General features: G+C 41.1%; 1 protein-coding gene across 2 annotated transcripts in view; it reads right to left on the bottom strand.

The window, feature by feature from the left end:
• Positions 1–273: 273 nt before the first annotated feature.
• SGCG (sarcoglycan gamma) overlaps positions 274–16,330 on the bottom strand; it is an 81,545-nt gene continuing 65,488 nt past the window's right edge. For both annotated transcript variants that reach the window (XM_025364597.1, XM_025364598.1), the window contains 3 exons: positions 14,766–14,838; positions 5,648–5,771; positions 274–1,054 (listed from right to left, as the gene is read on the bottom strand). In XM_025364597.1, the coding sequence (XP_025220382.1) occupies positions 881–1,054; positions 5,648–5,771; positions 14,766–14,838 (371 nt within the window). In that variant the 3' untranslated portion in view covers positions 274–880. The remainder of the gene's footprint in view (positions 1,055–5,647; positions 5,772–14,765; positions 14,839–16,330) is intronic.

Genomic DNA, 16,330 nt, shown 5'->3' with positions numbered 1-16,330 from the left:
GTAGAGACAAAACCTCTTTGGGCTTCAGTTTCATTGTTTGTCAGATAAGTTCTGTACAATGATCACATAGACGGGTATTTCGGACACAGCACGTGAAACTTTCTCAAAGTGAAAAGAGCTATGCAAATTGAGGGTTATATTTTGGTTTAATTTCAGTAGTTACCATGTGATCTTGTGACTTGTTCTACCTGAGCCTTTGCCACCAGTAACTTGGGGAAAAATGATACCTACCTCAAAGATTTGTGAGCATTAAAAAAGTAAGACACTGTGAAATCTGAAAAATGAGGTTGATTTTTATTGTTTATTGACTATATACAGAAAGTTTAATTTTGTGTGATTTATTCCTTTGACTACATCTTGAAAACCAGATCAACCTCAAATACCCTTCAAAATTGGAAATTTTTCTTGTGAAACCTGACATACTTGCATTGAACTGAAGGGAGGATGTGAAGTTTGAATGCTGTGAAGGAAATGCTGTATAGAACTTTGGGGCATTTTAGTATTGAGCAAGGCTACTCTCAACAGGACATTAGATAGCCACAGTGGAGCGTCATACGTTAACTCCACACCGAGTGTGTGCCCACAGGGACAAGATGGGGGAGGCGAGGCAGAATTCACAATTGTTCTGGTGAAAATTAATCCAGTGGAAAAACACATTGCTTTTCCATTTCTTCAACTTTTGTGTCTCACATCCATGTGCATTTGGAGATCATGTAGTTTTGTCCAAACACTTTTTCACTGGCACATTTTGTTTCTGAGTTCCTCTGGAAGCGTTTACTTCCCATCCACGCTTCCTCGGTCTTTCACGACGTGCAGCTGTTCCCTGGGTGTGAGGATCTGGGGCCGGCACTGCACAGCTCACCGAGAGGACGCAGGCAGCTCAGAGGCAGATGTGGCTGTGCTCCTGGCACGTGGTGCCCACGCCGGCCACAGACAGGTACAGCTTCCCATCTGGACATGCACAGATTTCGTAGAGGCTCTGTGAGCTGCCAGAGGGACCCCACGTTCCCTGCGCCAGTTTGGGTAAGCACACGGTTTCAGCATCGAGCACAAGCTGGTTGGAAGAAGACGAGAGACGAGGTGTTAAGGAAGGGCCACCCTGGTCAGCAGCAAATCCCCATTCTCACAAGGTTTCCAATTAGTTTCTTCTCCTCATAGAAAACGAAATAGGCACCTGACTTTATGTGAGTCATTTCGTAATTATCCGATTCTTTTAAAGCCTAGTTCTACTTTACATGCAGGCTGGGACGTCACAATTCCTTCCACACTGGAGGGAGGCACTTCTCCTTTTTGTCACTGTTTGAGTCCAGCTTAGAAATGTGACCCCATTGTGAAAACGTGTTTCACCTTTACAGTTTGATTTTGTTTCAGTAAACCGGGTTGCTTTTCAGTTTTGTGACGCTACACTTCTAAAAACGCTTTTCAAAATCGTTTGTCAAACATATTAGAATTTTGCCACTTCACGTTTATCTTGTGACTCACTTTGACTTTACATAAATCCTCTCCTCCCCATTAGGATAAAGTACAATCCATCGAAATAGATTCATCTTAATAATTTCTACCCATGAATAATGAAATTTATCCTGATTTTGTTTTCCTATGAGAGGCAATTAAATTCATCCTATTAGCTGGCAACCATTTCCCTAACTTCTAAATGTTATTTGAAATGGCACGGCCTCCTGTTAGATGCCGAAAACCTGCAGACACACAGACTCAGCCAATTAAAATGAAATGAAAACGACTGGATTTTCTGGTCATATGATAATTGAAACTGAAATGCAAACAAAGAGCCGAAGATTGAGGCTCGGAAATCTTTTTGATAAAGAAATAAAAATTGTCACATCCAGCAGCCAAATGTCGCCCACTCCAGGGCACTCACTTGTTATAAGGAATTAAAGGGAATGTGGGTAGGCATAAATTCTGTCCTTGCCAACAGGAGAGCTCCTTCCTTTACTTTGTGTGGCTCTTATCCTTGCCTTCCAGTCGATTAACAACCTGCTGTCGGCTGCACGCATTCCCCGGTGTGGACCTGCCCGGTAAGGCTTGATCACACGACCCCACAGCCTCGCAGGCAGCTCTGCGCCCTGCGTGGTCTGGTGCAGTCAGGGTCAAAGAAGTCAAATAGGTGTCAATATGCTTTTCAAGTAGAATCTCTTTAGTTATTACCCAGTGCCTCAGGTTCTTTGGGCGCTTGCTTTTCACTAACACACTTTCAACTTGTTGGCTTCTCCTGTCCCCTTTCTTGTGGTTAATTGGTCAATTTTTTTTCTAGTTGTCATTTTTGACCCTACTCTTCCAGCAAACTCCAGCCGCTGGAACAGTCCACACACTGCCAAGCATCTTTTTTTTTTTTTTTTTGCCTTTATGGGATTATGTTTGGTGAGAGGTTGGAATCTCTCTCATCCCTTTGAAGTAGCTCCTCATAATAAGGAAGACCCACTCGAATTATGGGTCTGGCTGTGTGCTGCTTGTAAAAATGACTCCTACTTCATGTCAATAAGTAATATCATTTCAAAATGAAGGTAAGTTTACATTTGTGAAGGTAATACTTTTTTTTTTTTTTTGAGATGGAGTCTTGCTCTGTCACCCAGGCTGGAGTGCAGTGGTGTGATCTCGGCTCACTGCAAGCTCCGCCTCCCGGGTTCACACCATCCTCCTGCCTCAGCCTCCCGAGTAGCTGGGACTACAAGCGCCCGCCACCATGCCCGGCTGATTTTGTTTTTTTTGTATTTTTAGTAGAGACAGGGTTTCACTATGTTAGCCAGGATGGTCTTGATCTCCTGACCTCGTGATCTGCCTGCCTCGGCCTCCCAAAGTTCTGGGATTACAGGCATGAACCACCACACCAGGCCGGTAATACATTTTTAAGTGTGTAGTGACATTATGATTTCATAATGAAATTCCAACATTCTTGATTTTTATTTCTGCATTTATCTGCTCCTGACATCATAACTTCATAGGTTATGACTTGCAGTGGCTTCCCCTGAAGAACTGTGTTCCACTAGCAGGCTGTTATCTGATGGGTCCTGCCCACACACTCTACATATCCACCTACACATATCCACCTACACCTTTACTACACCTTCCTACTAATATCACAGTAATGTAGTTTCAAAATGTTGGCACCCATATTCCTAAGTAGTGCCTCAAAACCCTATGACATAATTGAGCAAATATTATGTCCCTATTTGAGGAGACAGGCCCAGAGAGGGCCGGGTAAGATTCCCGAATTCAAACAGGCAGTGAGGGAATTTGATCTAACACTAGGACTCAGGCTTCGTGCCAGCTGAATCCTCTGTCTGCTGCACCACATTTCACGTGTAGGGGGGGGTCTGTGCATTGCCACAGGTGCGATGATAGGGCCAGAGCTGGGGACGAGCTTGGAAACCCATGTGCCCTCTCATTGTACTAACAGCGTCCATGGACATTTATCCCAGCACATTCACCCGGTGTATGGAGATGCACCTGACTGCAATAACTCAGGCACTCCCTGAGAATGACTGTAGGACCCAAGAAGAATGTGTGTTCAGAGTTCTGAGCTAAGGAGTCTGGGAGTGGCCAACCCAGAGATTCAGTCCACATCTGTGAAGGACATCGGAGCGCCTGGCCCATCCCTTGGAACACAGGCCATATGGAGGATCGAGGCCCTTTGTTTTGGGTTAAATGGAAGTTGTTGCTAAGTGAAAATGCTGTATAACCTGCATGCTTTTTACAAATGGGAGCAGTTTTCCAGTCCAGCTCGCCACTACTGGACTGCCCTGTCGGTAAGTCCTCCATAAACCCTACGTCCTGTTCCATGGCTGTGGGTCTCTTCCTTGGCGTTTTGGACATGGTGCTGGCATGACAGCCAGGCAAGGGTGGCATGAATGAACGCAACCCACGGCACTCACTGCACTCGTTGCACTCACTGTTGGTAAGACACAGCTATGTACAAGACAATCCAGGCAGCAGAGGCTTATTGTGAGCACATTCGTACGTACGAAAATATCTGGGCTTAGGCCAAGAAGATGAGATCAGTTGTTCGTACAAATCTATAAATACGGCATCATACAATTGGAATGAGCTTATAAACCAAATCCTTGATTTTCTTCTAGACCATTTAGGAACATCCCTAACATGTCTGAGTTTCTGGTTGACTGAAATCGAGCTTTTTCCTTTTTTTTTTTTTTTCTAACAAACAGGGTTCCAATATCAGTAGTGAGCAGTGTGTGCTCTAAGCCTCGTTGTGACTTTGGCTTGTGTCCGTGAGGTTTTAGTAGCTCCTCCCCTGCTGTCTGCTGTTTCGCTTTCCTTGGTTTTAGTTTTGATTTTAGTTATCTGCTGTCAACCTGAGTCTGGATAACATTAAATGGAAAATTCCAGAAATAATTTGTACATTTTAAATGGCACACATTTCTGACTAGCGTGATGGAATCTCGAGCCGTTCAGCCCAGGACACGAATCATCCCTGTGCCCAGCATCTCCAGCTGTCTACGCTCCCAGCCTGTGAGTCACTGAGCAGCCATCTCCGTCGTGAGATCCGCTGTTAAGTTACTGCGGTGCTTGTGTTCAAGTCGCCGTTAATTTTACTTAATAATGTCTCCAAAGCACGAGAGCGGTGATGCTGGCATATTGTTATAATCACTTCATTTTACTGTGAGTTATTATTGTTCTTAATCTCTCACTGAGCCTTATTTATAAGTTAACCTTTAGCATAGGTATGTATACACAGGAAAACAAATAGTGTTCACAGGGTTCAGTACTCTCTGTGGTTTTAGGCCTCCACTAGGGGTCTTGGAACATGTGCCCTGTCAATAAAGGGAGACAACTGTATTTCTAGACTTGAAGTCCCAGGTTTTATCTTTATTGTAGTGGACTTTGAAAAAACAGTTATTTTTCATCTTTCATTTTCGTTTAAACTGGAAATGCAGCTTAAGCGCAGCACTCTGGGCAGTGGAAGGTGACAGTGGTTGTTGGTGGGTGACTCCTAGTGACAGCCATCCCCAGAGAAGCTGGATCCCTAGGAAATGGCAAAATGGACATTCTCTGTAAACCGTGAATGTCTGTAGTGGTTTTTTTTTTTTCCAACTTGAAAATAACAAGTCATGGGCCACGCACGGTGGCTCATGCCTGTAATTCCAGCACTTTGGGAGGCTGAGGTGGGCAGATCACGAGGTCAGGAGATCGAGACCATCCTGGCTAACCTGGTGAAACCCCGTCTCTACTAAAAATACAAAAAATTAGTCGGGCGTGGTGGCTGCGCCTGTAGTCCCAGCTACTCGGGAGGCTGAGGCAGGAGAATGGTGTGAACCCGGGAGGTGGAGCTTGCAGTGAGCCGAGATCCGGCCACTGCACTCCAGCCTGGGCGACAGAGCGAGACTCCGTCTCAAAAAAAAAAAAAAAGAAAAGAAAATAACAAGCCACTAAGTCATTTGATAGCAAAAATGCCAGTCAAAGAAACCTGTCTGGATCTAATACAGAATAATTTTAGACTTTCTTGGCCCTTCTTTCAATGCTAAATTGTCTTTTGCTTTCCTTGTACATTTGCTACTCTATGACCTTCATGTTTTCCTGCAAACTACTAGAAATTTAATACTGACAGCTTTCCAGACACGATACTCAGGAATATCATCGGGACATACAGTAGGAGGCTGATCTGTGAACTCACCATTCCGTCACTACTATGAAAAAGAATATCCATTTGAGAAAGCACCTCGATTTTCCCAGCGTGAGCTTGAAGATGCACACCCCTTGGGGCGTCCATGCTTAGTCTCCGAGTGGGGGATTCTAACCTGAGGTGAGGAAAAGAAGAAAAAAAAAAAAAAAAAAAAGAAAACAGAAAAAAGTATTAAAAGCCACTCCAGCACTCCCTCAACTTAGCATGGAAAAGATAACTAGTAAGATACATAAGTCTTCAAGTCATTCTCAAATGGTAACATACTGTGCATTATTCGTTGATAAATCCAGAAATAATGTGAAGTAAGAAATAAACTTTCTATCAATGAAAGCCTATGAGATTAGTATCCTCTAAAAGCCGATAAAAACATGAGGCAGTCCTAATCCCATGTAGCAGTTTCCAATGGCGTAGTTAAGTACTCTGGCATACTATTTCAGAAGAAAATGCCATTTATGAAGAACTACACAAAATTATTTTTGCTATGTCGCCCAGGCTAGAGTGCAGTGGCTCTTCACAGTTGTGATCATGGTGCATTGCAGCCTCAAATTCCTGGGCTCAAGAGGTCCTCCTGCCTCGGCCTCTCAAGTAGCTGTGGTAGGCTTGTTTTTTTAGTTAAAATGCCAATTTATTTAGGAAAAAAAGATAGATGTAAGGACAACACATGCATTTTCCACATGTTCATGAGACAGAATATAAGTTTGGTCTTTTTGAGAAAGATTACAGGGCAAATGGAAAGATTTCTTTTGGAAAAATTACTGAACTGACAGAACTGAAAGGAGGGAAGTTGGCCTCAGCTGGCTTTGGTTTTGTACAATTTATCAGACTCTCCTTGTGGTTAAGCCAAATACAGAAAGAGAACCAAAAATATAAGAGCCAGAGGAATTCTCTTACTTGCCTCTGCCTGGAAAAGGCTGCATTTCCACCAGATGGCATAATGTGATCATTTGAAACACTTTTCAGCTGCTCAGTGCCCAAGTTTGAAATGCTGATTTCAAGGAAACGCTTAAAAGGGCAGTAGGAAGCAGAACAAACAGAAAAAGATACATAATTCGGAAATCCTACCCAGTGTAGGCTAGGGTTTCATGGGAGGAGAGGGGCAGGGAGCAGAGAGAAAGGGAAGTGGCTTAAGACAGAAGTACGCCGATAATGAATCTGCACTTAAATTGACTGAACATTTATTTGACAGACTTTTTACATCTGATGACTTGCTCCCTTGAATTGGCAAGTTGTTGTTTTTTTTTTTTTTTTTAATCACTGTTTGTTATAGAAGGCAAAGTTTCATTTTCTGAGCATGTGGAGTTTGACCTGCCACACATTGTGAAGACTTACCTTGAGTATGAGAAAATGCTTAGAGATATTTATGGAATTTATTGGTCAAGTCAGGCTGGGGAACACTTTGGTACAGCTCCATGTGCATGGTCTGGCTGCCTGCCCAGTTTGCTTTTTTTTCTTTTCTTTTCTTTTTTTTTTTTTTTTTTTTTTCTGAGATGGAGTCTTGCTCTGTCACCCAGGCTAGAGTACAGTGGTGCAGTCTCAGCTCACTGCATCCTCTACCTCCTGGCTTCAGGTGACTCTCCTGCCTCAGTCTCCCAAGTACCTAGGATTACAGGCACCCACCACCGTGTCTGGCTAATTTTTGTATTTTTAGTAGAGAGGGGATTTCACCATGTTGGCCAGGCTGGTCTCGATCTCCTGACCTCGTGATCCACCCGCCTCGGCCTCCCAAAGTGCTGGGATTACAGGCGTGAGCCACCATGCACGGCCGACTGATTTCATCTTGATAGTCTGGGTCAATCACCCCGACCAACACTGTAACTCCCTTCTTAGCCTGTTGACTTAAAAGTAGGAGGAGCCCAAAGTGTCCAGGTGGCAATCTTAACTTTCAATTTAATGGAATCATTGTTGTGTCTCCTGGTGGCAGCGGTCCTCCCTCTGGAACTAAGACCTCTAGGCCAGCAGAACGTAATGTCACATGAACAGGAAGCAAACATTTTGCTAGTGGATCACTGGGGTAATGGCAAGTGGTGCCACTTCCACTTCCACTTCCATCCCTTAATTCCTGGATCCGAGAATCCTGGCTATGGGAGAAACAGTACCACATACTGAACACTGATTCAGAGTATACACAGCCTTCTGGAGAACGCTGCCCCAGCCCTGCAAAGTATTGTCACCTAGTTGGCATTGTAATTGTGACTTTAAAAGGTCATTCCATTGTTCTATCAATCCAGCTGCATCAGGATGATGAGGAACGTGGTAAAACCAGTGAACTCCATGAGCACGAGTCCACTGCTGCACTTCTTTAGCCATAAAGGGAGGGCCTTGGTCAGAGGCAATGTTGTGTGGAATACCACGATGGTGGATAAGGCACTCCATGAGTCCACAGATGGTGGTCTTGACAGAAACACTGCATGCAGGATAGGCAAACCCCTATCCAGACTAACTGTCTATTCCAGTGAGGACAAACCTCTGCCCTTTCCATGATGGAAGAGTTCCAGTATAATCCAACTGCCACCAGGTAGCTGGCTGATCACCCCAAGGATGGTGGCATGTCAAGGGCTCAGTGTTGATCTCTGCTGCTGGCAAATTGGGCACTCAGCAGTGGCTGTAGCCAGAACAGCCTTGGTGAGTGGAAATCCATGTTGCTGATCCAATGCATAACCTCAATCCCCACCACCACGGCCACTTTGTTCATGGGCCCACTGGACAATGACAATGATCATGCAAAAATCAATAATAATCACTTTGAAAATGTAATAGAATAAAGAACTCATTCTCAATAGAAACAAAAACTATCAACACCCTGGTAATGAATTCTAATAATTATGGACCAAACCTAAATGGAGAATATCATAAAACATGAAATGGCATAAAAAAGGCTGTGTGAATAGAGAGAGATACCATATTTATGGACGACAGAATTCATTATTATAAAGGCATGAATTCAATGTAATTCCAACAAAAAAACCAAGAGAGTTTTTCATAAAACCTGAAAAACTGATTTTAAAATTTACATGAAAAATAGGCCAGGCACAGTAGTTCACACCTGTAATCCCAGCACTCTGGGAGGCTGAGTGAATCACTTGAGGTCAGGAGTTTGAAACTAGCTTGGCCAACGTGATGAAACCCCATCTCTACGAAAATTAGCCGGACATGGTGGCATGCACCTGCAATTCCAGCTACTCAGGATGCTAAGGTGGGAGAATCACTTGAACCCAGGAGGCGGAGGCTGCAGTGAGCTGAGATCATGCCATTGCACTCCAGCCTGGGTGACAGGGTGAGACTCTGTCTCAAAACAATGAAAAAAAATTACATGAAAAACAAATGTCTAAAAACAGTCAATACAACTCTGAAGAAGACATGATGGGGACACTTGCCCTCGCAGGTACCAGATACATTGTACAGCTCTTAGGGAGATATTGGTTTAAGAAGAAAAAAGCCAGAACAATGGACAAGAATAGGGCACCCATTAAAAGTAGCTTTATATATGACAAAAATAGCGTTACAGATAAACAAGGAATAGATTGACTTTTGAGACAACTGGGTATCCCCACTCAGAAAACAAAGGAAAATTATTCGTCTACTTCACATTCACATGAAAAATAACTTCTTGTCTGATTAGAGACCTGAATAGAAAAACAAAAATGTTTTTGAAAGAACTCACTCCCTCCTTAGAGCCCAAGCAGTGGTTTCTAAAACACCCAAGTTCCTGAAAGTGTATTTTCATAGAATGCTGCAAGGATAAGTTAACTTTCATACTGGCCAAGTACTCTCCAGAGAAAGATCAGTGTCTATAAATTCATGATTCACGAGTGAAGCATTCATGATCTTCAGCAATCCACTTCTTGTTAGACCTGACCACCATCTAGTTGTAATGTTGACATTTATAGAGATCCGTCTGTGGGTTTTTATTTTTATTTTCTCACTTCTATACTGAATGTTTTTGCACATAAAAACTTGTGTTTTGGTTTACTAATGAACTGTGCAAAGATACCATCTATATGTAGTCGTATTTACACAATAAATGCCTGCATTTTAATAGTTAATGTATTGACGATATTCATGATTTATGACAATGATGAGCTTTGAAATTCAAGTATTTCACTTGAATTCATGGAATCCATGCTTTTAAATGCAGATATAGTTTGATACATTGATATTAACATGGTTGCCCTATATTTCTTCTTCCATGCATCTGTACTGACTTCTAATATTTTCCTTTGAATTGGATCACCTTTCATTAGAACCTTGAAAAAAAACCATACAGTTCTGTAGAAACTATCTCCTAAAAAAAATGCATAATAGGGCATAGTTCTAAGTACTGCCCACAGTCAATGCTGACACCATCCCACAGTAATCCAAATTACTGCTGGGATTTCATTATTTCTGAAAAGTGTGCTTCTGTCTTGAAAAAAGATGACTTTTTTAACTCATGAAAAATATAAAATAATCTTCTAAGCTCATCAAGACTGTACTTCACAGAAAAAAAACTAATAATTTCTGAGGTCTAGAAGGGAATGGAGTGTCACTGCAATGAACAGAAATTTGTGAAAGATTATGTTGCATTGTAGAGTAATGTCACTCAGATAAGATGGCTACAATTAAACATCTATGACATATCCAATTCAGTCTTTCAAGGGAGCCTCAGACTTAATTACTGCAGAAATCAATGAACTATAAAAGTTCAGTTCGTCCTTAAGACCTCTGTTTTAGTAACTTTGTTTAGTATTTTGCATCTTACTTGTTCATCTTAAAAGGAATTCGAAGTTTCTGTTTGTTAAGAAAAAATATTAAGTCTTAAAAAGTTCCTTTTAGCTAAAAGAAAATTAGAACGAATATATTTGTAAGTGGTTCTTGAAAAGGGCAACCTATACATTTACATTTGGAGAATGACTTTTCACATAACGTACTTCACATTCTGGATTTAATGGAGCTTTTATAGCTCAGGAGCCCAAGATGTCATCAGTGAATTCTTGTATGAACACTGACTGCGCTCTTCTGTTATTGAACGAAACTTTCAATCCTCAAACTGTTTTCAGTGGTTGAATTGATGATATGTACTTTTTTTTTACATTTTGTAGTTTTTTCATTTTTCTTGGAATTGCTAGAATTAAGGAAAATAAGCCACACCATAAGTTGTCAGTTACCGGAAGGAATAAATTGTTTTCATTGTTCAAGTTAAGAAGACTTAAGATACTAACTTGTGATGAATAAAATATACATACTTGGAACCAAGGATGTGATTGCGCAAACAGTGTTAGATCACTTCAGTGCTTCACTTGTATTTGTAGACACTGATTTTTATCAATGAGTGGTATAAAACCATGAAAACAACAGGAATTTTAAAATTCCAATGAGACTACTTTCAGACCACTTACTATACAAATACAGTTGAATACTTAGATTAAGTGAATAATTTCCTAGGGAAGTACAGACGGCCAAAATCAACTACCATTAAAGGTAGAAAGCTTAAACACAATTTTTCATAAAAGAAGAAATAAACTATTAATATTAAAATACTGTCTTTCAAATTTTCATCAGGCCCATATGGTTCCAGGGAAAATTCTATCAAACCTTCAGAGACCAGAACATCCCAATACTCCACAAATTATTCCAGAACATTGAAAATGAGGAAAAACTTCCTAATTCTTGAACCAAGAGTAACAGGGTTACTTAAACTTTTTAATCATAGCATAGCCAGGCACAGTGGCTGACACCTGCAATCCCAGCACTTTGGGAGGTGAGGTGGGAGGATCACTTGAGGCCAGGAGTTCAAGACCAGATTGGCCAACACAGCAAGACCCTGTCTCAAAATAGTATGATAATAATAATAATTATTGTAGTGCATCCCTGTAGTCCTATCTGGAGGCTGAGGTAAGAGAATCGCTTGAAACCTGCAGCTGGAGGCTGCAGTGAGCTGAGATCCTGTTCCTGCACTTCAGCCTAGGCAGACAGCAGAGCAAGACCAAAAAGAAATGCAGACTAATATGAGTTATGTGTATAATACTTCATGGCCAAAGTAGGATTTATTCCCAGAATGCAAGATTGGTTCAGTATTAGAAAATCCATTAATGTAATACTCCATATTAGTAAATCTAAGAGACATAGATGACTATCTCTGTAATTACTAAAGACCCTCTTACTAAATTCAATACCTATTCAACACAAACTAGAAATTGATATGTGCTTTCTTTATAAAATACACATTCACATCATTTTGCTTAATGGAGAAATACCAGAGGCATTTCCACTTTGACTGGAAAAAGACAGGGATGCTTACTATCTCCATTTCTTTCTCACACTGTATTGAGGACATCAGGAAATCCAATTAGCCAAGAGAAATGGATTAGATGTTACACTTGCAAAATAAGGTGTAAAACTACATCTATTTGCAAATGATCTGATGGTATACCTGGAAAATCCCAGTGAATCAGTCATCAAATGGATGTGAACAATACAAGGTTTAGTGAGGTTTAGTAAGGAAATAAAATTAGCACACAGGAATCAATAGCCTTCATATCTAAAACAATAACAGGGAATAATGATGACATGATAAACCTCCTTTATAATAGCAACGAATAGACGTGGAAAACATAGATGAAGAAAACTTTTCAATGCTCCCGAGAGGTGTAGAAGTAGCTTTGAACCAACGGAAAGACAGCCCTGTTCTTGGGTAGATCACTCAACACAGTCATTTGTCAGTTTTCCCTAAGATAATTTATAAACTTAATATAATCCTAATAAAAAATAAGTTTTCTGGAAGTAGACAATACTCAAGTTCATATGCAAAAATACATAAGCAAGAATAGGCAGACTAATATTCAAAGATATACAAAGTTTGTGTGTGAGCACGTGCATGCATGTGTGCACAACTAGTCCTACTAGACATTCAAATATCTTCTCTGTAGTCCCAGCACTTTGGCAGGCCGAGGCAGGTGGATCACCTGAGGCCAGGAGATCGAGACCAGCCTGGCCAACATGGTGAAACCCGGTCTCTATCCAAAAAAAAAAAAAAAAAAAATTAGCCATTCGTGGTGGCAGGCTCCTGTAATCCCAGTTACTTAGGAGGCTGAGGCAGGAGCATCTCTTGAACCTGGGAGGCAGAGGCTGCAGTGAGCTGAGAATACACCACTGCACTCCAGCCTGGACAACAGAGCAAGACTCCATCTCAAAAAAAAAAAAAAAAAAAAAAAAGAAGCCTGTTTAGTTAACAAAGTCAGTACTGACTCATGAATGGAGAAACTGGTGCAATAGACTAACAAGTGCAGGAACAGCCCCAAGTCTACAGAGACATTTAGTGGTAAAGGTTGTATTTCAAATCATAGGGGAAAAGTAGAGTTTTAAATAAATAATCTAGTTGCTGGCACGTCTGGTTGGCCAATTGGAAAAGATAAAATTAGAATCAGACCTCACACCTTATACATCATACCTCACACAATAATAAACTCTGAGTGGATCAGAGGTCTAATCGTAAAAGATAAAACCATGCAAGAAACATATTAAATTCAAACTTAAAATCCAGATACAATAAAAAAGATTAATAAACATGAGCATGTAAGCATTAAAAAGTCTGCACAGCATAAAGTACAATAAATCAAAAGCCAACTGAAGCTGGGAAAAATTATTTAAAACATATATCAGGGATGAAGGGCTAATATCCCCAATATTTAAAGAAGTCTTAAAAATTGAGAGGAAAAATATTTTCTAAAAAGTAGAAAAAGATAAATAATTCACAGAAAGGAATATAAAAATGGCCTTTAAACATATGAAAAGTTGTTCCACCTCACTCATATTAAGAGAAATGTAAACCATTTTGAGATATAATTTCTAATCTATCAGATTGGCAAAATTTAAAATATTTTAAAACACATTGTGTTGGCAGCTATGGGGAAAGGAAAATAGGTTTTATCGTATCAATGCTAGTGTGCAAATTGGCACACCCCAATGGAGGGGGAAGTCACTGGAAGGGAATTTGGCATTATCTGAGTGAACAATATAGGCATTTATGTTTTTCACCCATGGATTCCTCTTCCAGGAATTTATCATGAAGCTGTATCTCCAACAATATGAAAATATACCTGCACAAGTGAACTGTAAATAAATCAGGTGCTTACATATAGGGGAGCAGTTAAAAAACCTCTGATACGTGCACACCTGGGAAGCTGTATGCGATTTCTGGGGCTGTTTCCCGGCACATGCCCTCTTCTCTGGTCCTCTGCCCCACAGACTCCCCACTCTCGGATCTCTTTCTCCTCCACTCCCAGAGATGCCTGTGCACTGACTGGATTCCCCCTCCCTGTGCCCTGATTCTGAACGTGCCTGTGGGCAGAGAGCTCGGGCAAGTGTAGGGCTCACCTCATTAGTTTCTATCTTGTTTTGCACTTCTTGTTATCCAGTGTCTGAAAGTGATTGTTTCATATATTTGTCAAGTGTTCTGGTTACCAGAGAGGGCGCATCCAGTCCCAGTGACTTCATCCGGGCAGAAGAGGACTGTTGCCAGACTGCCCTGCTGCAAACTTGCAGGGGTTCCCCTTCCCAGATCCTTCTTAACAATCTCCTTCTCCCACTTCATAAGGAAAGACATGCTCATTCATTCTGAATCGATTGTGATGTATTACCCTGGGGTAGAAATATTTCCAGAGGGGATGGTGTGGGACGAGTCGGTGAGGATATGGCAGTCACTCGTGTCTGGGTGGCAGGGTAGGGGAGAAGGTCCCGCCGGTCACAGCCCAGACTATGAAGGGCTGGGAGTGCCCAGTGGAGCTCTTAGGATTTTCCTATGGCTGATGTGATGTGGGAGCAAAGAAGCATTTAAACCAGCTTGCATTTAGCAAACTCATTTTGATACCAGCGTGAGAGGCAGATTGGAGAGGAGGAAGGAGGAGGAAGGAGGAGGCTGTGAAGAGGCACCAAGTGTGGAGTCAGTGGGACTTTTTGACCTCCTTTGGATTTTAATAAATACTATCTAGTTATAAGCAGAAAGTCTTGAAAATAAAGGCAACGGATGAAATAAGAAACAGTCAGGTCGCAGTCACTGCTGACATATTATTCCAGCACATACCCCCTTGTCTTCTACAGGAGAGGTTGTTAATATTTGAAGAAAAATTCTTACCTAAGGTCTTGAAATGGGTCGGCTCTGACAAGGGGCGTCTCCACTGAATGTTCGAAAAGAGCCCCTTCAGGCCCTAAACAGAAAACAAAGATGTATCAGGAGCAGAAGTAAAACAAGTGGCACCGGACAAAATAAACATTTAGCCTAGATATTAAAGAACATATGGATTTTGTTCTTTGTTGCAGAATTTTTGCAGATGTTTGAGTTACGGGTGGAAAAATAGGCCCAACTGCTTCCCTACTTTTCTGAGGCTATCACAATTTCATTATGTTCCCATAAACAAAGTATGTTTTTCAAAGCAATTACAAATTAGCAGGCTTATTTTAAAACTAGAAAGCAGTATTAGTCTTCAAATCAAAAAAGAAAAAAAAGTCCTTCTGAAAGTTGCATACATCCATATATTTTAAGTAATAGTAATTTAACTAATTCTCTAGATTTTATGTGTAAAAATTGTATCTTGTGTTACTTGTTTCTAAGGCACTCAGGATATTTACAGAAAAATTACAAGCTTTAAATATTTAAAATGAACCTTCTAATCCCTAGGAATCAGTATGTTCCCAGTTGTTTCATGAGTCTGAGAACCTAATTATATGCAAGGCCTTGTGTCAGCTGGGGTGCAGAAAAACACAGGTGAAAGTGACATGCTCTCTGATGTATCCTAACTTGATTAATAATCAGACCCCTACAATGCAGGTAATATTTTCCCATTGTACCCATGAGGAAGCTGAGGAAGAGAAAGGTTAATTAACTTGCCTAGGGTTCCACAGGTGAGAAGTGGCAAGGCTGTAATTTGAATTCAGAGCCCACACGTTTAATCTATATGCTATAGGGGTTTTCATACATAAATAACAATATGTGATAGAAAGTAATGTGCCAGTAGCAAATTGCAACAAAATTATCTGGAGAGTCATCAATGGGGAAGAATTACTTTAAGGCATCAGGGACGACTATATAAGAAAGTGAAGTGGGTCTGAACCTTAAAATAAATAAACCTTTATGAATATATGGAGATTGCGAGCAAGAATTTCAAAAGGAGCAGCAGTCCAGGGGCAGGAAAATGTGCTGAGTGTCCAGGAATAAACAAATAATCCAATTCACTGGAAGCAACGAATTCTACATGGAATACAAACGTATCTTTCACATTATATTTAAATCTATATCCTCTTGAATTTCATGGGCATATTCACAGATATAAGCAGCACCAAGCACCACATTGCTTATATATGCTCATCATGACTTCCCCAGGTTGCTCGTGCGTATCTTGGGCCCTGCCCTGCCTAGGGTCCCACCCCTGGCTCAGGCCCTAACCTTGGCTTAAGAGGCTGTGGCTGCCACTTGCAAAGCATTTTTCTCTCCCTTGTGGTTCCACAGGAATCTCAGGAGTCATCCTCATGCTGTGCACTTTCCTCTTTAGGAAATACAAGGGGTCCCCGACTTGCCATGGCTTTGTAGCAGGCAAGCCATTGCAAGTTGAGGAGCTTCTATAATGAAACAACTAAAATGTTTATTTTTAAATCAACTCTTGTACTAGTTTCAATATTGGACACTGAAGAAAAATTGCCTGG

The sequence above is a fragment of the Theropithecus gelada genome, chromosome 17 (assembly GCF_003255815.1).
Source record: "Theropithecus gelada isolate Dixy chromosome 17, Tgel_1.0, whole genome shotgun sequence".
NCBI classification, from domain to species: domain Eukaryota; kingdom Metazoa; phylum Chordata; class Mammalia; order Primates; family Cercopithecidae; genus Theropithecus; species Theropithecus gelada.
The sequence above is the reverse complement of the archived record's forward strand: the minus strand, read 5'-3'. Positions and strand labels throughout refer to the sequence as shown.